The 20,945-nt window shown below is 55.3% G+C and overlaps 1 protein-coding gene across 7 annotated transcripts in view; it reads right to left on the bottom strand.

The window, feature by feature from the left end:
* Positions 1-5,484: 5,484 nt before the first annotated feature.
* TLE3 (TLE family member 3, transcriptional corepressor) overlaps positions 5,485-20,945 on the bottom strand; it is a 31,541-nt gene continuing 16,080 nt past the window's right edge. For 2 of the 7 annotated variants that reach the window (XM_062501428.1, XM_062501426.1), the window contains exons 8-21: positions 18,812-19,016; positions 17,482-17,498; positions 15,086-15,205; positions 14,614-14,664; positions 14,331-14,486; positions 14,105-14,237; positions 13,330-13,511; positions 12,648-12,724; positions 12,256-12,505; positions 11,214-11,461; positions 10,303-10,450; positions 9,630-9,780; positions 8,804-8,880; positions 5,486-8,328 (exon numbers count right to left, since the gene is read on the bottom strand). In XM_062501428.1, coding sequence (XP_062357412.1) covers positions 8,221-8,328; positions 8,804-8,880; positions 9,630-9,780; positions 10,303-10,450; positions 11,214-11,461; positions 12,256-12,505; positions 12,648-12,724; positions 13,330-13,511; positions 14,105-14,237; positions 14,331-14,486; positions 14,614-14,664; positions 15,086-15,205; positions 17,482-17,498; positions 18,812-19,016 — 1,923 coding nt within the window. In that variant the 3' untranslated portion in view covers positions 5,486-8,220. Of the gene's footprint in view, positions 8,329-8,803; positions 8,881-9,629; positions 9,781-10,302; positions 10,451-11,213; positions 11,462-12,255; positions 12,506-12,647; positions 12,725-13,314; positions 13,512-14,092; positions 14,238-14,330; positions 14,487-14,613; positions 14,665-15,085; positions 15,206-17,481; positions 17,499-18,791; positions 19,017-20,945 lie in introns of all 7 variants that reach the window. The other 5 variants (XM_062501427.1, XM_062501425.1, XM_062501430.1 and 2 more) reach the window with 4 other exon arrangements.

Below are 20,945 nucleotides of genomic sequence, written 5' to 3' on the forward strand. Positions count from 1 at the left end.
ACAGCACAGGGAAAACTGCGGGCCGGGCTCGTCCTGGGGAAGAAATTCCCAATCCAAACCCCACCAGGAATAAGATGGGTTTGGGGCGTTGGTTTTACAGCCAGGGCTGAGTTTTGGGATGCTCTGAAATGTGAAACGAGGAACGGAGAAATAACAAATGGGGATTTGGGGATGTTTGGGAAATGGGGATCTGGGAAATGGGGATCTGGGGTGAGGACAGACAAGAATCTGGGAAATGGGGATTTGGGGGTGCTTGGGGTGGGGACAGGCAGGGACCGGCTCATCCCAGGCTGGAGCTGCTCTGTCCCCGTGTGTCCCCAAACCTGGGCTGGCTCTGGGATCCTGGGGGCTCCTGGAAACTCGTGGAATATTCCTCGTGTCCCTGGTGAGGAATGGGAATGCTGCTGCACTTTCGGGGGGATCCTTTTGATTCTGAGCCTCGGGCAGATTCTGAACGCGTCCCTGGCGTCGCCAACTTCTGCTGGAGTCTTCTAAATTCCACGGAAAATTTATAGTCAGGACAGAAAGGAAAAAAAAAAAAAAAAAAACAAAACAAACCACCAACAACAAAAAGCACCAGGGCTGTTCTCAGCTGAGCCTCTCCATAAATTACCGGGATTTGCTTCCCAGGGTGGTCCAGAGAGTGCGTGCCAGACCCGCCCGCGATCCAAGGGGAGGATCCCGAGGTTAAATGTTGGGGAAGGGGAGGGGAAAGCAGATTATTTAAGGAAGTGCTGGAGAAAGCAGGGACAGGTCCCTGCGGCTGCCGGGGGCGCGGGCAGCTCCAGGCTCGGGAATTCCAGGCTGGGATGTTGGGATGTGGTTAATCCCAGGGTGCTCCACTCGCATGCAAAGATGGGGAATGCTCCGAGGAATTTTTGAGGAGCTTTTAGGGATTATGGCGAGTCAGGCAAGGGGATGGAGCTGGAGAGGGATCCAGGGCACCGCGGTGGGGCCGCTCCAAACCGTGGCTCGGAACATTCCAGGGATCCAGGGGCAGCCACAGCTTCTCTGGGAATTCCATCCCAGTCCTCCCCAGGGAAGGATTCCTCCCCAAAATCCCATCCATCCCTGCCCTCTGGCAGTGGGAGCCATTCCCTGTGTCCTGTCCCTTATCGCAAATCCCTCTCCAGCTCTCCTGGAGCCCCTTCAGGCTCTGGGAGAGGCTCCAAGCTCTCCCTGGGTCCCTCTGGGAATGCTGTGCCCGGAGTCCTGCGGGAAGCAAAGCCACGGGGATGGTGTTGGGAGAAGCAGAACCATCAGCAGCTCAGGTTTAGCCCTTCCGGGGCTTTAATGAGTCATTAATTAACCCCAGCAGGTGCCATGGAACCAGACCAGGAAATCCCAGTTATCCCTTAGCTCCTCCTTCAGCATTCCAGGTGTGCCCAGGTCCCACGGAGCAGCTCCTGGCAGGGCACGGGGTCCCACGGGGTCCCACAGTGTCCCTGTCCCCCCGGCCAGCTTTAACGAGGGATTTGTTTGGGATTCCCATCACCAGGAGCACCTGGAGCAATTCCAGGACCTCTGGAGCCAGGCTGGGAATGTTCACCTGGAGAAGGGAAGGATCCAGGGAGAGCTTCCATGGCCTGGAGGGGCTCCGGGAGAGCTGGGGAGGGGCAGGGATGGGTCTGGGGGATGCTGGGATGGGATTCTCCATTCCCTCCCTGCTCTGCCAGGTCCCAAGGGAAGCTCTGCCCTTCTACCCTCCATCCCTGCATTCCCAAACGCATGGGATGGGATACTGGGTGGGATGGTGGGATACTGGGATGGGATGATGGGATACTGGGATGGGATGATGGGATACTGGGATGGGATGCTGCTCCCTTTGCTCCCGGCCTTTTGCTGCCAGTCTGGAACATTCCAGACCCATCCAAGCAGAGAGGACACGGTGCCACCACCTCTGCCACCAGCACCTCTGGAAGTGCACAAAAAGTTCCACGAAAACATAAAAATCTCCCAAATCCCATTAAGGCCCAGCTGCCCCCGCAGCCCCAGCAGCTTTGATTTTAACGGCTTTAATTTATTTTTCTCCCCTCTTTCCTGATGAACACAGAACTGCTCAGCCCTGGGAGCTCCCCAACCCCACGGGGTTGGATTTTCCAGGCAGGACCAAGCTCAGGCGGATTCCTGCAGGCTCTGCTGCTCCTCGGCTTTCCCGAGGAAAACAAGGCTCCTGTGTGCTCCCGATTTTTGTTTGGAGCTGGAGCTGGCTCCGGAGGGAAGTGTTGTGTGAGGGTGTTGTGGAAAAGCCTTGGCTCCATCTGGGAGCTGTCAGGAAAAGGCTGAGCTCAATCACACGTTGTTATGAATAGCAGCATTGGAGCTTTTAGAAACTTTGCCTTTTTTTTTTTCCTCCTATTTTTTTTTATATTTTTTCCCCCCTCCTCCCCTCCTGAGGTAAATTCCAGCTGGGATCAACACTCCCCAGGAATTCCCCTGGAGGAAGTTGGCTTTTCACCAACTCATCTTGCAAGAAGAAAAGAAAATAGTAATAATAAAAATATTAATAATAATAATAATATTAAAAGATTCATTATTCCTGTTGAGCTGAGATTAAACAATTCCCTGGAATTAACGAGGTTCCTTTTGGCCAGCCGAGGCTCTGCTTCAATCAATGTTTTTATTGTTATCCAGAAAAGCCAAAAAACCCCAAACCCTCCCAGGGGCTGCATACGGGGCTCTCTCAGGGCTGGCCAAGAGGTGCCCCCAAACCCATCCCGACCACCGCAGCATTCCCAAATCCTGGATTTGGGCTTTTCCAGACAGAAATCAGGGATGCTCCGGGCTCAGCAGGGGGAAGGGGGAGGTCAGACGAGATTTAAGGAAAATCCATCCCCCCTGAGCAGGGCGGGCCATGGGACAAGAGCCTGGAACGACAGGGACAGGAATGCAGGGAAAAGGGGAATTGTGGCAGGTGGGTCATGGAATCCTGGAATGGTTTGAGTTGGAAGGGACATTGAAGGACATCCAGGTGGGACAGGGACACCTCCTCCTGTCCCAGGCTGCTCCAACCCGGCCTTGGGCACTGCTGGGATCCAGGGGCAGCCACAGCTCCTCTGGGAATTCCAGCCCAATATTCCATCAATCCCTTCCAGGGATCCAGGGACAGCCACAGCTCCTCTGGGAATTCCAGCCCAATATTCCATCAATCCCTTCCAGGGATCCAGGGACAGCCACAGCTCCTCTGGGAATTCCAGCCCAATATTCCATCAATCCCTTCCAGGGATCCAGGGGCAGCCACAGCTCCTCTGGGAATTCCATCCCAATATTCCATCAATCCCTTCCAGGGATCCAGGAGCAGCCACAGCTCCTCTGGGAATTCCATCCCATCCATCCCTGCCATTCCCAAGTCCCCAGTGTCACCAGCCCCTCCCACCACCCTGTGCCACCCTAAGGATGGATTTTTCCAGCACAGGGCTCCACAGGGTTGGGATTTTTCCTGCTGGGATGTTTTGCTTTCCACCTTGGCTCTGGTTGTCGATATTTTTTTTTATTATTTATTTATTTACTTTCCAGGGATGATGAAGCCGCATGGGTTTTTATCCATCCCTGCCGTTTTCCAGCGGGATCCAGGGATGAGGAGCACGATGAGCACCGGAGCCTCTGGAAGCGCTGCCAGCCCTGGAGCAGGGAACAAAGCCGAGCCGGGGCACAGTCGCTCATTAGAACTCAATTACCGTAATTAACACTGGTGAGGAGCCCAGGCTGAGCCGCCCAAGGGAGCGGGGCCACCGCCTGTGCCCGGATTTCCAGCGGGGAGATCCTGGGAGCTGGGATGGGATCCATGGGATAATGGGATGGGATCCGGGATGGGATTTGGGATGGGATCCAAGAGATGGGATCCGGGATGGGATTTGGGATGGGATCCAAGGGATGGGATCTGGGATGGGATTTGGGATGGGATAATGGGATGGGATCCAAGGGATGGGATCCGGGATGGGATAGGGATCCTCTTATCCCGTTCTTCCCTGGTGGGCAGATGGTGTGAATGTGCCTGGGGCACAGCTGGATGGGCTCTGCTCTGTTCATGGGGTGGGCACAGCTCAGCATGGCACAGGGACACGGGAATGGGATGGGACACGGGACATTCCATGGGACACGGGAATGGGATGGGACACGGGACATGGGATGGGACACGGGACATGGGATGGGACCCAGAACGTTCCATGGGACACGGGACATGGGATGGGACACGGGACATGGGATGGGACCCAGAACGTTCCATGGGACACAGGACATGGGATGGGACACGGGACATGGGATGGGACCCAGAACGTTCCATGGGACACGGGACATGGGATGGGACACGGGACATGGGATGGGACCCAGAACGTTCCATGGGACACAGGACATGGGATGGGACACGGGACATGGGATGGGACCCAGAACGTTCCATGGGACACGGGACATGGGATGGGACTCGGACCATGACACAGGACTCAGAACACGCCATGGTTCCCCATGGCTCTGCTGTCCCCACCCCTTTCCCAGTGCTGCCCTTCAGGGCCGCATTCCCAGTGTGGGAAAAGCACTTTGGATCCTCCAGGACCAAACCCCTGCCCTGCTCCATGGGAGCCCTTCTGTGCTCACAGAAGGAAATCACAGCCCAAAAATCGGGCAATGCCCCCCAAAAACGCCGTGTGCCAGGCTGCCACCTTCCCATCCTCAGCGTCCTGAGGGAATCCACCCCCGCTCGCTTTTCCAGCCATTTCCAGCCCTGCCCGGCAGCTTTGGCCTTTAAAAAGCCCTCGCAAACTGATAATTTAAAATTCCAGCGTGAGATGGGTGGGAATAATTGGATTATAAAATGTGGGAGCTGACTGTCAGCACAAACGGGAACGGCAGAGCCCGGCAGCTCCTCCCCAGCACTGGGAAAAGGCAGAATCCAAGCCCAGGCACTGCCCAGGGCAGCAGGAAAGGTTGGAATCACAGCTGGAGCTGCTCAGGTGCCCAAGGGAGGCCTGGGGGGGTCCCTGCTCGGGTTCTCCCGATCTCCCAACAAAGGATTCCAGCAATCCCGACCTTTTCACGGTCCCCTGTGTCAGCCCCCGGCCACATCCAGGGATGGAAATGCACATCCCAGGATTTCCCTGCCCATCACGGGGCAGAGCGCTGCTCCTCCCTGGCAGCAGGTCCTGGCAGCTCCGATCCATCGCGGGAGCCCCCGCAGGACCCTCCAGCTGCCCCAGTTCGTGCAAGGGCTTTGTCTCCAGCAGGGAGCTCGGGAATGCCGCTGGGAATTCCGCTGCCCGATCCCTGCGGGATCCCCTGAGCTCAGCCCTGTCCCTGCACCCCAAAAATCCTGGCAGGAGCCACAATCCCAGCCTTGGAGCTGGGAAAGGGAGGGAGGGGTTTGGGATGCTCCAAGAGGAGTTCAAGCCCTCGGCAGCACATCCCAGGGGATGGGGGAGATGCCGAGGGCTGGAATTCTCCCTCCCATCCAGCAATCCTGGGCTCCATCCCAGCTCCAGCATCAACTCCCAGCTCAGGGGGGTCCCTGTGCCCCCCGACCCTCCCCTGCTCCTGCCTCTCCCCCCACCTCATGAATTCCATGGATCAGAGGGCTCAGAGACACTTTGCTTGAAGTTGAGCTTCAGCACATTGACTTTTTATTCTTTTTTTTTTCCTCTTTTTGGCCCTTTTTTACAAAACAAAACAAAACAAAACAAAACAAAACAAACCCCAACCCCCCCAAAAAACCCCAAACCAGTGGTAGTTTATTAACAGCTGTACAGATTCTGCTACATTACTTTGGTGTGAAGTTGAGAGCCTGGCTCTGGGAGGCTCCTGAACACGCAATTCCTGCAATTCCAGTCCTGGCATTTTGGGGAGAGAAGCCAAGCAGCCAAATTGCAAACCTGGGGGGAGGACACGAGCTGGGGGGGACCCCCAACCCTGCCCCACCTGTGCGTGGAACCATGGAGCTGGGAATGCTGTGCCCAGGGTGCAGAAAGGGGCAGAGCTGCCCCCACAGATCCCAAAAAAAAAAAAACCGACCCCAAAACAGCCCTGGACCCCCCCAAGGGACAGAGTCACAAATTGGAGCCAAACCAGCCCAAAACGCCTTTCCCTAAAAGAACCTTTGAGAACTTCTCCTTCCTTGGATCATCCCAAACTGATCCCATCCTCCCCCTGGAGCCACCCCGTGCCTGGAACGTTCCCTCAGAACCCTCTCATTCCCATGGGAACACCTGGAGCTCCCAGGAGAGCTCTCCTCCTTCCCAGCTCCTCCTGGCTGCCCTGGGAGCAGCTGGATGGATGGGATGGGATCCATGGGATGGGATGGATCCCTCAGAGGGATGGGATTTGGGATGGGATGGATCCCTCAGAGGGATGGGATGGGGTCCATGGGATTTGGGATGGATCCCTCAGAGGGATGGGATTTGGGATGGGATCCATGGGATGGGATGGATCCCTCAGAGGGATGGGATCCATGGGATTTGGGATGGATCCACTGGAAGGATGGGATGGATCCCTCAGAGGGATGGGATTTGGGATGGGATGGATCCCTCAGAGGGATGGGATGGGGTCCATGGGATTTGGGATGGATCCCTCAGAGGGATGGGATTTGGGATGGGATCCATGGGATGGGATGGATCCCTCAGAGGGATGGGATCCATGGGATTTGGGATGGATCCACTGGAAGGATGGGATGGATCCCTCAGAGGGATGGGATTTGGGATGGGATGGATCCCTCAGAGGGATGGGATGGGGTCCATGGGATTTGGGATGAATCCATCGGAGGGATGGGATCCATGGGATGGGATGGAGGTTCCTGGCAGGGCTGCAATTCCAGGCCCCATCCTCCTCCTCCTCCTCCTCTCCAAACCGTTCTCCCCTCAACCATAAGCAATTTTTTTTTTCCCTTTTGGACCAGATCCAACTCGCCAAAAATAATCCATAAAAATGCAGTATAAAAATCCTCTGCCGTGTGCTACGATACAGGTGAGCACTTCTGCTACACAAATACTTTTATTTTCCCGTTAAGTCTTTGTTTTTTTTTTTTTGTTTTGTTTTTTCTTCTCTATATTTTTCTTTTTTTTTTCCTTTTTTTTTTTTTTTTTTAATGTCCTTTTTGGAACCCTTTAGTACAAAAGGCCTGTGGGGGGAGGGATTTGCTCCATAAAACCAGAAGACACAAGACCATAAAAGCCCACAAGGACCACAAGCAGCCCCCCCACCACACACAAACCCTACTTGTTAGTAAACTTTTTTGCTTTAAAAAAAAAAAAAAAAAACCTGTATTTTTTTTTTGTCTTTTTTTTTTCTCCAAGGTTATCAATTCTAATTCTTTACTTTCATTTGAATACAAAACACATAAGTTTGCTATTATCTTTCGTGGCTCCCTGAGCTGAATTTTTCTAAGCTTTCTTTGAAATCACTCCTCATTTGCTTCTGTCCGAAGACCAAGAAGGGCTTGCGTGGGCTTCCCCTTTTCTTCAAACATCCAAGCACGGAAAAAAATAAAAAAAAAAAAAAAAATAAAAAAAAAATAAAATAGGGATAAATCCATAAATCCATCTATAAAAAACAAACCCCAAGGTGGTTGTGTTGATGTCCCGTCAGTAGCTGAGGATCCCAGCGATTCCCCACCATCACTAACACACGACGCACGACAGGAGGAACAACTTTTCACCAGTGGACATCTCTGCTCAGCCTGGATGGCAAAGTCCCCACGGGGAAGGAAAAAAAATTAAAAAAAAAAACAAAACAAAAAAAAACAAAACAAAAAAAAAAAAAACAACCAAACCCCAGAATAAAATTGCCACCACCAAAACCATCAGTGGAATACAATTACAGCAGACAAAAATACACAACTAAGTGTACTGGGAGGGTTTTCCCCCTTCCCACGCTATTTTCCTAGTCCAGTATTTACATTTTTCACAAGTCTTATGCGGGATGCACAAAAAAAAAACAAAAAAAAAACCAAAAAAACAAAAAAAGTCCCAATAAAAAAGGAGTCCTTTATAGTGCCACCAAAGCCAGACGGAAAGAACCGGGGGGAAAAAAAAAACCAACAAAAAAAAATAAAACAACAAAAAATAAAAAATCAAAAGAAACCCCAAAACCTTTTTAAAACCAAATAAAAATCCGTTTAGGGCTTCCATGTGTGCCAGAGTTGCAGATCTCCAAATAAATCCGAGTGTGGCGGAGCTGGGCCGGGCCCGGGGCCTCCCCTGGGCATTCCCGGAGCATTCCCGAGGGCTGGAAATCCCAGGATCAGTAGATGACCTCATAGACCGTGGCCTTCTTGTCCCCAGAGCCCGTGACGATGTACTTGTCATCTGCAGAGATGTCACAGCTCAGCACCGACGAGGATTCCTTGGACTGGGAAAAGCAGGAAGGGAGAGAAGTTGTCAGGATGGGAGAAAAATCCAACAGGAGGGGATGGAATCCATCAGGATGGGAGAAAAATCCAACAGGAGGGGATGGAATCCATCAGGATTGGGAGAAAAATCCAACAGGAGGGGATGGAATCCATCAGGATTGGGAGAAAAATCCAACAGGAGGGGATGGAATCCATCAGGATTGGGAGAAAAATCCAATAGGAGGGGATGGAATCCATCAGGATTGGGAGAAAAATCCATCAAGACGGGGAGGGAATCCCATGAGGATGGGGAGGGAATCCCATGAGGATGGGGAGAAAAATCCATCAGGACGGGATTCCAGGATCTCCCAGCAGCCTCCGTGCCGAGGTCACCACCCCACCCTGCACCCCGACACCAGCCCAGCCATCCCAAAGGATGTCCAGACTGGGAATGTGGGAGCAGCCCCAGCCCGTGCCCTTCCCAGCCCATCCCACCTGGAAGATGCTGGCTCCGTAGGGCGTCCTCCAGGCGTTGAGCAGGTTGTCCTTCCCGGTGCTCACAAACCACTTCCCTGCAATTTGGGAAGCTGGGATCAGGAATGCTGCCTGTGCCACCTCCCCCCGACCCTTCCCTGTCCCCACACACTTGGCTGACTCCAGAGAGTTGGGAGAAATGGGAAAATCTGGAGGTTCCCTGGGGAGTCAGTCCAAGGGCTGCTTCCCAAATCCCTCGGTGCCCTGTGGGTGTTTGCAGCCAAAACCAGGATGGGTTATGGGAATAACCCCAGCCAAAACCAGGATGGGATAATGGGAATAACCCCAGCCAAAACCAGGATGGGATAATGGGAATAACCCCAGCCAAAACCAGGATGGGATTATGGGAATAACCCCAGCCAAAACCAGGATGGGATTATGGGAATAACCCCAGCCAAAACCAGGATGGGTTATGGGAATAATCCCAGCCAAAACCAGGATGGGATTATGGGAATAACCCCAGCCAAAACCAGGATGGGTTATGGGAATAATCCCAGCCAAAACCAGGATGGGATTATGGGAATAACCCCAGCCAAAACCAGGATGGGATTATGGGAATAACCCCAGCCAAAACCAGGATGGGTTATGGGAATAACCCCAGCCAAAACCAGGATGGGATTATGGGAATAACCCCAGCCAAAACCAGGATGGGATAATGGGAATAACCCCAGCCAAAACCAGGATGGGATTATGGGGACAGGTTCTCTCCCACCCCAGCCCACCCCACCCCACGCAGGATTCCAGGATCCCCATTCCAGGATCCCCAGGATCCCAGCTCCCCGCTCACCGCAGTAGGCGAATTTGAGGGAGAGGACGCAGCTCTCGTGCAGGTGCAGCTGGTACTTGTCAGGTTTGGTGTGGTGCAGCACCTCCACGTTGCTGCTCTCCATGCCCACTGCCAGCCACTCGCCCGTTGGGCAATATCCCAGAGAGAAGATCTGCGGGAGAAGCGGGATCAGCAGCGATTCCCAGCCCTCCACGGAAGGGTTGGGATGATGAGAAACCCCCGAGGCGCCTCCTGACCCAGCTGTGCCGGGGTCTGTGGCACTGCTGGAGCTGCTGGGTAGCCCCTGATGGGCGGAGAAGGTTGGGAGAGGCAGATCCGGGGGTTTGGATGGCTCCATCCCCTTTGGATATTGCTGCCCTTGCCAGCTGGGAACAAGGTCCTAGCTCTGCCCCTCTGCATCAGAGGCTCCTGATTCCCTGATTCCTGATCCCACCCCACCCACAGGGCACCCAGAGAACCTTGCCACACCCACAGCCACCCCACAAGGTGAGCTGCTTCCTAAATTCCTTAAAGGATGGAAAACAGGAGCTGGCACAAGATCCAGGGAGCTCCAACACTCCTAGGCCACCCCAAAACCAGCGGGAACAGCCACACGTGGAGCTCACAGAGCCAGCAGCAACGTCCCCCAGTGGCTGGGCACATTCCCAGTTTTCCTGGGCACAGATCCCTGTACCTGGGAGGTGAAGTCGTGCTGCTGCAGCTGCCGCCCTTCCCGCAGGTCCCAGGAGCGCACGGTGTTGTCCAGACCCCCCGTCCACAGCTTGGTACCATCGTGGGAGATGTCTATGCAGCTGGCCCCGTCCGTGTGGCCTTGGAATTGCCTTGGGAGCAGGGAAAAAAATGATGGGATTGTGCAAGAGGAGTGCTGGGGAAAGCACGGAGCTGAGTTCGAGGGGCTCAGGTTATGTTTGTGTGGCTCGTCCACGCCAAACGTTCCCGGAAATTCCATCCAGGAGCCTGGCCAAGGGTTGGGCTGGATTAGGGATGAGCACCAGGATGGTGCAGCATCGCCAGAGAGTGCTCCTGGCACCTGCCCAGAGGAGATGGATAGCAGGACTCCCCAAACCTGGAGTGTTTAAGGCCAGGTTGGACAGGGCCTGGAGCAACCTGGGATAGTGGAAGGTGTTTTCAGCCAAGGAAAAGAGGAAAAGGGAGCATGATGGGAGGAAGAGGAAAGAGATGGCAATGGTGTGGGGAAAAGAGGAAAAGAGACACTGATGGAAAAAAGAGGAAAAGGGATGCTGACAAAGGAAGAGGAACATTGACAAAAAGAAGAGGAAAAGGCACACGGAAGAGGAAAGTGAAGTTTGACAGAGGAGAGAAAAAGGGACATCGAGAAAGGGAAGAGGGAGGCTGACAAAAGGGGAGGAAAAGGGACACTGACAAAAGGAGAGAAAAAGGAACAAAAGGAAGAGGGAGGTTGACAAAAGGAAGAAGAAAAGGAACCTTATGGAACACAAGGAAAAAACAACACCGACAGCAGCAGACCAAAAAGAACCCGAGAGGACAAAAACACCCTTTCAGTCCCTTCCCAGCACACAAACCCCAAGATCCCCCAGCCCAGCCCAGCCCAGCGGGGCTCACCTGACCAGGGTCTGGTTGTGCAGGTCCCAGACAGCGATGTTGCCGTCGCTGCAGCACGAGAAGCACACCTTGGCGTCGGGGCTGATGGCCAGGGCGTAGCAGGCGGGCGCCGAGGACGTCAGCTCGGCCTTGATGCGGGGTGTGGGTGAGGCCAGGTCCCAGATGGTCAGGGTGCTGGCCTCGCCCCCCACGATCAGAGTGCGGCCGTCCGGCAGCAGCTTGCAGGAACGGATGTAGTTATCCCTGTTCTGGGGGGGAAAGGGACAGTGAGGGCGTGGGGGAGATGGGGATGCAGGGGAAAGGGGGAGAGGGAAGAGGAAAGGGAGTGGGAGAAGAGGAAAAGGGATCGTGACTGGGAGAAGAGGAAAAGGGGAGGTTGATGGGGACACCAGGGTAATAGGGTGAGAAAAGAGGAAAAGGGACCGTGATGGGGAGAAAAGAGCAACAGGGTGAGAAAAGAGGAAAGAAAAGGGACCATGATGGGGAAAAGGGACCGTGATGAAGAGAAAAAGGGACGCTGATAGGGAGAAAAGGAAAAGGGACGCTAATGGGGAGAAGAGGGTAACAAGATGACAAAAGAGGAAAAGGGATCATGATGAGGACAAGAGGGTAACAGGGCGAGAGAGAAAAAGGGACCATGATGGGGAGAAGAGGAAAAGGGACGTTGATGGGGAGAAGAGGAAAAGGGACGCTGATGGGGAGAAGAGTGTGAGAGAGGAGGAAAAGGGATCATGATGGGAGAAGAGGAAAAGGGAAATTCGAAGGGGAAAAGCCAGGTAACAAGAAGAGGAAAAAGACAATAATGGAAGACAAAGAGCTGGCAATGGAGAAGAGCAATGTGATGTTAAGGGGGGAAGAGGAAAGGGAGGGCAGTGGGGGAAAGAGGAAACAAACGGCAACGTGGGGAAGAGAGGTTAAAGGGGAGAGGGTGATGAGCAACAACAGAAGGTGGGTGAGGGCAGGGGACAGCTGAGGACAGCACGGGCTGGGGACAGCGGGGGACACGGCCCAGGGGACAGCAGGGGACACGGCCCAGCCTCACCAGGCAGTCCAGCTGGGAGATGGGGCTCTTGCTGCCGGGCTGGCTGATGTCCCAGATCTTGACGCAGCCCTTGCCGCCGGTGTAGACGTGCCGGGTGGGGTTGCTGATGGTGACGGCGCACACCACCTCGCCGTGGCTCAGCGTGTTGATCTGCCGCGCGTGCCGCGGGATGCCCGGCCCCGCCAGCGCGTCGTGCGGGAACGGCACCGGCTGCATCTGCCCGTCCGCGCTCACGTGGAACGAGTAGGCTCTGCCGGGGATGGAGAGCGGGGTGGGGAAAAGGGTTTGGACGCAGGGGACGGCACGGCTGACGCCCCGTCGCCGTGCCAGCCCCGCGCGGGTTCGTCTCCCTCCCCTCGGATCACGCGGGAATAAATCCAAGCGGCGCTTACGGTTTTCCTCCGGGGATGGATGCCAGGCTGGAGGGAAGCCCCGGGGCTCGCATGGGGGGGTGTGGGTCAAACCCGACCTGCCAAGAGATTCGGGGACACGGTGGTGAGGTTGGGAATGTCACACAGCTTCCCATCCGTGACCCGGCCCTGGGGATGCTGAGCAGCTCCTGCTCTTCCCCTGCTGCTCAGAGATAATGAATAATTGGTGATTCACCCCTGGCAGGAAGGGCGACCAGCCAAAGGTTTGGGGTCTGCAAGAAGTGGGTGGGACATTCTCCCTCCCTCTCCCTGTGACGTTCCCAAGCCCTCAGGAATGGGATCAGTCACCCCGAGGGCAGAAACCCCAATCTCTGCTCTAATGGCAGCGTCTGACTCCTTGTTCTGCTTTAAAAGGAGTTCAGTGAGAGGAATGGGGAAAGGGCGCTGGGGAAGGGGGAAAGGAAGGTTAGGAATGGGATAAGGGGGGGGTGAGAACTGGGGTAAGGGGGGTGAGAACTGGGGAAGGATAAACCCCAACCCAGTGGCACGCTCACATCACCTCCCGAGCCGCCACTTCCATCCGTCCCCCTTCACCCCGAACCACAGCTGCCTTTAGGGACCCCCCCATCCCCCCCCCCCCCCCCCAGGCCCTCCCCCCGTGGAGAAAGGAGCTAAAAGTGCTACGTACAGCTCCAAAGCTCACCATTGGCGACCGGCCGTAGGCGGCGGCGGCGGCGGCGGCCGCGCTCATCTGGGGGGGGAGGTTGTGCAGCCCCGCGTAGGCCCCGGGGCTGGTCAGGGACCCGTTCATCTCGTGGTGCCCCATCATGGCAAAGGGAGCGGCGTAGGAACCCGCGATGGAGATGGGCGTGCGCAGGGCAGAGGCTGAGGGGAGAGGGCACGTGTCAGGGAGGGGGTGTGGGATATGGGGTGGGGACACGGGACAGGGGTGGGGACACGGGACAGGGGTGGGGACACGGGACAGGGGTGAGCATATGGGACATGAGGACAGGTGGGGATATGGAAAAGCGATGGGGCATGGGGACATGAGGCAGGGATAGGACATGGGGACATGGGAAAGGGATGGGGACACGGGGCAGGGAGCAGAGCACAGCCATAGAAAAACCCAACACTGCAGAGTCCAACCCCTGTCCCAACCCCACCTTGTCCCCACCCAGAGCACTCGGTGCCACATCCAGCCCTTCCTTGGACACTCCAGGGATGGGATCTCCACCACCTCTCTCTGGCCATTCCCACCCTTTCCTGGTGTCCAACCTGAGCCAGCCTTGAGGCCGTGTCCCCTCATCCCACGACTGGACCTCCCTCCTCACCCCGCCAGCTTTCCAGACCTGGATCAATTCCCCATAAACCTCATTCCCCATAAATCCATCTCCCCCAAAGATGCCGTTCCCCTTGACAGGGACGAGCTGAAGCCGGGCTGGGGACAGCGGTGACGCCGCGGTGACCCCAGTACCCACCCAGGGGGTCCATGCTGCTGGGTTTGCCGGGCATGGGCCGCAGCCCCGGGGTGCTGCTGGTGCCCGGGGTGGGAGCGTCGTTCCTGGGCGTCGGAGTGTTGGATTTGAGGCCGGGCGTGGAGGATTTGTCATTCTAGGAGGGGAGAAGGGATGGAAAAAAGAGGGATGAGCTCCAGATCCTGAACCAGCTGGGATGCAGAGCCCTCCCCCTGGCACGGTGACATACGTGGCCCAGGTCCTTGGTCTTGGAGGAGGGAGTGCTGCTGGAGGAGGCCACCGAGGCCGGGCTGTTGGGAGCGTCCCCCTTCTTCATCCCACGGGTTTTGTCCAGGCCGTTCTCCGGGGGGGAATGGGCCGGGCTCACCCGGGGGGTGGCGGGGTCCTGGGAGATGGGAAAAAGCTCTGGAATTCCCACAGTGGGGAAGGCACCCCCTGGCTTCTCCCTCAGGCTGGCGTTGGGAGAACCCTAAGGAATCGATTCTCACATCCCAAAGCCACCCAGACCTCACCTCATTGGAGACATCGACCACCAGGTCATCGCTCTTGTCACCATCGCTGTCCTGGAACACAGAACGTGTCACACCCCGCAGAGAGCTCCCAAAAACTGGGGAGGGATCAGCACCCCCGAGGAGCCAAACCACCCCCAACAGCAGCAGGACACCCCTGGAGAGCAGGCAACATCTTTCCATAGAAAAGGAAATTTTTTTTCATGGCCAGGCGTTGGAAGGGACTGCCCAGGGCAGGGGTGGAGTCAGTCAGGGGAGTGCATGTGGCACTTGGGGACATGGCTTATGTTGGCCTTGGCACTGCTGGGGGACGGTTGGAACCCCATGGTCTCCAAGGCCTTTTCCAGCCTGAATGACCCCACAGTTCTCTGCTCCAGCTCCGAACACCACACGTGTAAAAAATATCCCCCAAACCCCTCTCTGTCCCCCCAAAACGCTGCCCCGAGGTGTCCCCAGGCCTGTCCCTGTCCCTCACATATCGGCTCATGCTGTCCTTCTCCTCTGCTTTCCTCTTCTTGGAGTCCATGCTGTAATCCGTGGAGCTCCGGTGCTTCTCGCTGGCCCGCAGGCTCTCCGAGGGGGACACGGAATTATTCTGTGGAGAGGGGAGAAGCTTTGGAAGGGGGAACAGAAAGGAACGGGGGTTCCAGGAGCAGCAGGTCCTGAGGGGACACGCACAGCCCTGGCCCAGCAGTGGGGTGAGACCCCACAGTCCCCCCCAACCACGTCACAGGATCCAACTCTGGATCCTGGGAATGCTGGGAGGGTGCCCAGGGACACCTGAGCTCCTTTGCTAGAAGAGCAGGGAAGTGCAGGAGGGGGTTGTTGCTGTTTATAAAAACATTATAAAAAACCCACAGGAATGGGCAGGAATGGCAGAGCCCAGCACCCATGGCACAGCTCTGCTCACTGGGAATTTCCTGGGAATTCCAGCATCTCCCAGGCTTTGCTCCCTTCAAATTGGAATTCCCAGGAAAGCTCCAGAGCCCAGGAGTTCTCCCTCTGGAAGAGATGGGAGCCTCATCCAGGAGGAGCAAAGGAACGGCTGCATCCCTGCCCTGGAGCCAAAGGACATCCACAAAATGTCCTGGAAAAGCCACGTGGGCAGGAATGGCAGGGCCCATGGCACAGCTCTGCTCATTGGGAATTCTATCCATGCTTCAAGCAGCACAGCCCAGGAGATGCTGGCATTCCCAGGAAAGCTCCAGAGCTCAGAGGTTCTCCCCTCTGGCAGAGCTGGGAGAAGAGCAAAGGAATGGCTGCATCCCCATCCTGGAGCCGAAGGACATCCACAGAACATCCCGGAAAAGCCACGTGAGCAGGAATAGCAGAGCCCAGCTCCTGTGGCACAGGGGGAATCCTGCCCTTGCTCCAAGCAGCACAGCCCAGGAGATGCCAGCATTCCCAGGGAAGGCTGGAATCAAACAAGACTGCCTGCCCTCGATTCCACACATCCCCCCCACTTCCCACCCTACAATTCCCTGCCCTCAATCCCTGCGAGCAGCAGGATCTACCCCCTCCAAATCCCTGATCCTGCCATTCCTGAGCCGTTCCTGCCTTTCTTCCCCTGCTGAAAGGAAGAACCAAAGCAGTTCATGTTTCTGCTCGGTCCCCACTAAGCAGCTTTGGATAACACGGAGCTCTTTCTTCCCAGGCAGTCATGCTGAAAACCCTCACAGCTCCCAGAGAATCATGTCAGGCATTTAGAGGCATCGATCCATTCAGCCCCGCTCCTGGCCCGCCGCCAAGGAACTAAATATTTTTTATTGCACACAAGCAAAAGGCTGGGGGAAGAGGGGAGGGGGGGGGGGGAAATGAAAAAAAAAAAAAAAAAAAAAAAAAAAAAAAAAAAAAAAAAAGAATGACTAAGGCTGATTATCACACACATTAAACCTCCACGGGGAATACCCCGGCTCGCAGTTTTTATGGATTGGGAAGCTGCCCGGCCCCCTGCCCGCCGCAGGAGCGGGTTAATGATGCCCAATTCCCCTCTGGCTCTGCCCCCTCCTGAGCACTTCCCTTTTCCCTGCTCTCCAAAGGGTTGTTTGTGGGCTCGGGGCTGGCAGGAAATCTCTGCCAAGCCGCAGCTCGGCCGCGTTGTTTTGGTTTTTTTTTTTTTTTTTTTTTTTTTGTTCTGGCAGCTTTTTCACACGGAATGTTGGGCTCGGGAAAAACCTCTGGGATACAGCCCCAGCTTGTCACCAGCACAGAGAGCTCAGGGACACGTCCAGGATCTCCCTGGGTGTCTCCATTGCCTCTCTGTGCTGTCCTTCCCCATGGTGAACAGGTTTTTCCATGGAATTCCTCCTGATGTGCCATTTTTCCTGAATGGGGAATGGGAGGTGCTGGCTCAGCCCCATTCCCCACCTGGCTCCTCTCACCCTCAAGATCCAGGGAATACATCCCAAGGGCAGCCTCAGAGGTGCAGGAGCTCTCCAAAATCCAGGCATTTCCCTGGTCAGGAACTGCTTGAGCTCCCAAATCCTGCTTAATAGGGAATGATAACCAAACCCATCCCAGATTAGATGATCCCAGATAATGGAGGGGTGATCAGGAACGAACCAGTTTCCCTGACCACCCACGGGTTCTGGGTCTGACCACACTAATCCAGCCAAAATTCCCTGATTTGCCACAAGCAAAGGGATTTAAATCACATTTCCAAAGCACCACCACAGAGAAGGTGACTCTGCTCATCCCAGCACAGCTCTTCCAGGCAGGATGAAGGATTTTATTGCCTGGTTTATTATTTAATAAGACCTGTGCCAAAGGCAGCCCTGCAGCCAGCCACCAGGTGGGTTTTTTAAGGGATAAAATAAAACTCAGCCGTGCAGCCACCAAAAAGTGGGAGAAAAATGAAGGAATGGGACTTACTGCACTTGAGTCTCGCTCTTCAGGAGATGCCAGGGCAGAGGGGAGGGCACAGCCAAAACAGAGACAGGAAAATAAAGCAAGTTAGGACAACTCTTAAACCAGGAAAATAAACCCAGGACCTCCTCACGCTCTGAACTCAAACCCTTAAACTCGAGCCTGGGCTCTGCCCAGCTTTAAAATCTCCCTGCATACAATTCCTGCCCCTTTTATTTGCCCATGTGATTTCCACAGCTGGAAATGCCCTGTGTCCAAAGGGAAGCAGCAAGCAGGTGACTGTCCCAGAGTCACCCCACAGCCCTTGGGAGCACAGCTCCACATCCAGGGCCTGGCTCAGACAATGATTTGTACCCAAACGTCTCCATTTCCCCTGAAATCTCTGGAAATCTGAATCCATCCAGGAAAAGCAATGGAACTGGATCATTGCTGCTAATAGCTTTGTTTCACTGTCTTTTTTTTTTTTTTTTTTTTTTTTGCTTTTATTTCTCCCATCCCGAATCCAGCAGCAGAGCCCAGCAGCTGAAAAAGGCTGTGGGAACCTGCCCTGCCAAGGGGAAAGTGGAGGAGAAATATCCCAAATTCCCTGTGCCAAGATCTGCCAGGACAATCCCGGACATTGCTGATCTGCTCCTGGAATCACAGATCCTTCCATCTCCTAACAAATAGTCAGAAACCCTAAAAAATGGGAAAATCCACCAAGTTCCTGGTGCACGGAGCTGGATCCATGACCACGGGAAGGCTCTGGTGGTGATGGAGAGGAGGAGGAGGGTGAAGGCTGCTTTCCCATTAAGGCACAGCACAGAAATTGCAGGCTCCACCAAAGGCTGAGCATCATTTAGGGAATTCTGCATCCCTAAAAGTGCAATCCCATGATGTGAATGCAGCTGAGGGATGGGAAATGAATCCTGACAGGACCAGGGTGTTCCCCCAACATCAGAGGGACCTGCAGCTGCTGGGGCAATTCCAGAGGAGGCCACAGGGCTGGAGCCAGGCTGGGAGAGCTGGGAATGTTCACCTGGGGAAGGGAAGGATCCAGGGAGAGCTCAGGGCCCTAAAGGGGCTCCAGGAGAGCTGGAGAGGGACAAGGCATGGAGGGATAGGACACAGGGAATGGTTTTATAGTGGAAAAGTGGAGATTTGGGTGGGATACTGGGAAAGAATTGCCTTCTGTGAGGGTGGGCAGGTGTGGCTACCCCTGGAAGTGTCCAAATCCAGCTTGGAGCACCTTGGGACAGCACGGGGTCTCATTTTTAACATTCCTCACCCATCCAACAAAACCAGGGGCAGCAGCAGTGGCCACGGGGGGGGGGGACACAGCAGCAGCCCCTCTCACCTCTGTGGTCCAGGTCGTGGTGGTTCTTCTCATCCTTGACTGCCAGGTGGGCCTGGCTGCCCAGGGCTCCGAGGGCCAGCAGCCCCGAGCTGGTGCCGGTCACCGGGGGGATTCCGGGGGGCTGCAGCCCCGAGGGGTGAGGTGGCAGCTGGACTGGGGGCCCGTGGGCAGCGTGGGAGAGGTGCTGGGCCTGGAGCTGCTGCTGCTGCAATGAAAGCACCAGTGAGCCTGGGAGGGGGTGAGGGAAGGGATATTCCTGGGAAAGGGATCCCTGCTGGATTGCCTGGAAGGAGAAGCCCCTGTTAGTAGGAGGTTGTTCAGGGATAATTCCCCAGGATGCAGGCTGGCTTTCCTGGAATTCCCAGGAAATTCCCAGGATGCTTATACCTGTGGGGATGGTTAGTTTGGCTTTTCTAGCAGTAAAAAGGGGAAAAAAAAAAACCAACCAAAAAACAACAAAACCAAAAACAAACCCTCAGGAATCCCACCCATAGGCAGAGACACTCCATGGCTGGAGGGCTGAATCAGTCACGGAGAGAAAATTCCAGCACCCAGGAGCCTCCCAGCCAGCTTCCAGGACAGGGAAGCTCTGCTCATTTGCTCAGGTGCTTCCATGGGGACAAGAAAATTCCACCCAACATCCTGGTCCCATCCCAGGATCCTGCTGCTCCCCACCCCTCCTGGCACTGGATAAATCCTGCAGGGATCCTCCATTTCCCACCACGCGGTTGGACATCAAGCCCAAATTCCCTGGAGCTGCAGCCCAGCCAGGATGGAAGAGGGTCCCCAGCTGCTCCCAGGGGATTTTTTGGGAGTCAATCCCAGCACTGATCCAGCCATGGAAATTCACTGCCTGCTCCAGCTGAGCTTGGGGAAAAAAAAAAAAACAAAAAAAAACCAAAAAAGCTGAACTGCGGCACTGGGGAGAGGAAAGGGAAAACCAAACACAGTCTGTACTTTACTTCAAACACAGTCCTGGAAGAAAACCAGCTGAAATCCAAGGAAGCAATTCCCAGAGTCCCCACGTGCAGCCAGGAGGGTCCTGGAGCTGCTGCTCCTGCCTGCACCCACAGCCCCTCCTGCAGCTCCAGGGAAATCACGTTTGGGAATGTGACCACAAGGCTGGGGACACCCCAAACGAGGGGACCCCCGGGCTGCAGCAGAGCCCCTCCAGGCCCCCACAACCATCCTGGATCAGGATTTGTCCCAGGGCACTCCCAGGGGCAGGGATGGACAGCAGGACCTGCTGGCACAAGGGCCAGTCCAATGGACACCCCTAAAACACTCCCAGGGATTGGGGGGCTCCATCTGTGTTCCCAACAGCTCCATCAAGGAAATTTCCAGCAAACAAAAGGTGCTCCCAGGTGCCCCTGGATCCCTGGAATTGTCCCAGGCCAGGCTGGACAATGGGATTGGAGCAGGCTGGGACAGTGGGAGGTGTCCCTGCCATGGCACTGGCTGGGATTTAAGGTTCCTTTCCACCCAAACCATTTCAGGATTCCATGACTCGTTTTTCGGGGAGCAGCTCTGGCCCGTTCCCGATGGAAGGATCCGTTTTGGGCAGCAGGAGGTGATGGCCTGTGCCACTACCACGGACACAGCAGGATGGGGCAGGCCCTGGCTGGGACACTCCCCCTTTCCAATGGGATGGAGAGGGAAATCCCCATCCACAACAAGATTCCAGGTGGGAGCTGAAGGCAGAGGCACAGCAGATCCATGGAATCAGCTCCTTCCAGGCAGCTCCCAGATCCACACGGAGGTTTCTTCTGCTGCAGGAAATCCATAAATCCCTCAGGAAGCAGGAGCTGGTTCCAGCAGCAGGATGGGAAGCAAGCTCAGGATGGACATTCCAGAGTGTCCCCAGAGCTGAGCTGGGGGTCAGGGCCAGGAGCTCCTCAGTGCCAGGATCAATCCTCTGGCACCAAAACAAAGGGAACAGATCCTTGGCTCTTCCCAATCCCAAATTTCACAGGAATTCCACCCATTTGAGGGAGAGGACATTGTAACAGAGCATCATCCCAGAGAACAGCCCTGGGTGGTTTTCCAACAATTCCAGCCATTCCCACATTGCTCTCCTGCGAGCTCTCCAGTGCTGCCCATCCCTGGAATACACCAAGATCCAAAGTTTTATCCT

The sequence above is a fragment of the Cinclus cinclus genome, chromosome 13 (assembly GCF_963662255.1).
Source record: "Cinclus cinclus chromosome 13, bCinCin1.1, whole genome shotgun sequence".
Lineage (NCBI taxonomy): Eukaryota > Metazoa > Chordata > Aves > Passeriformes > Cinclidae > Cinclus > Cinclus cinclus.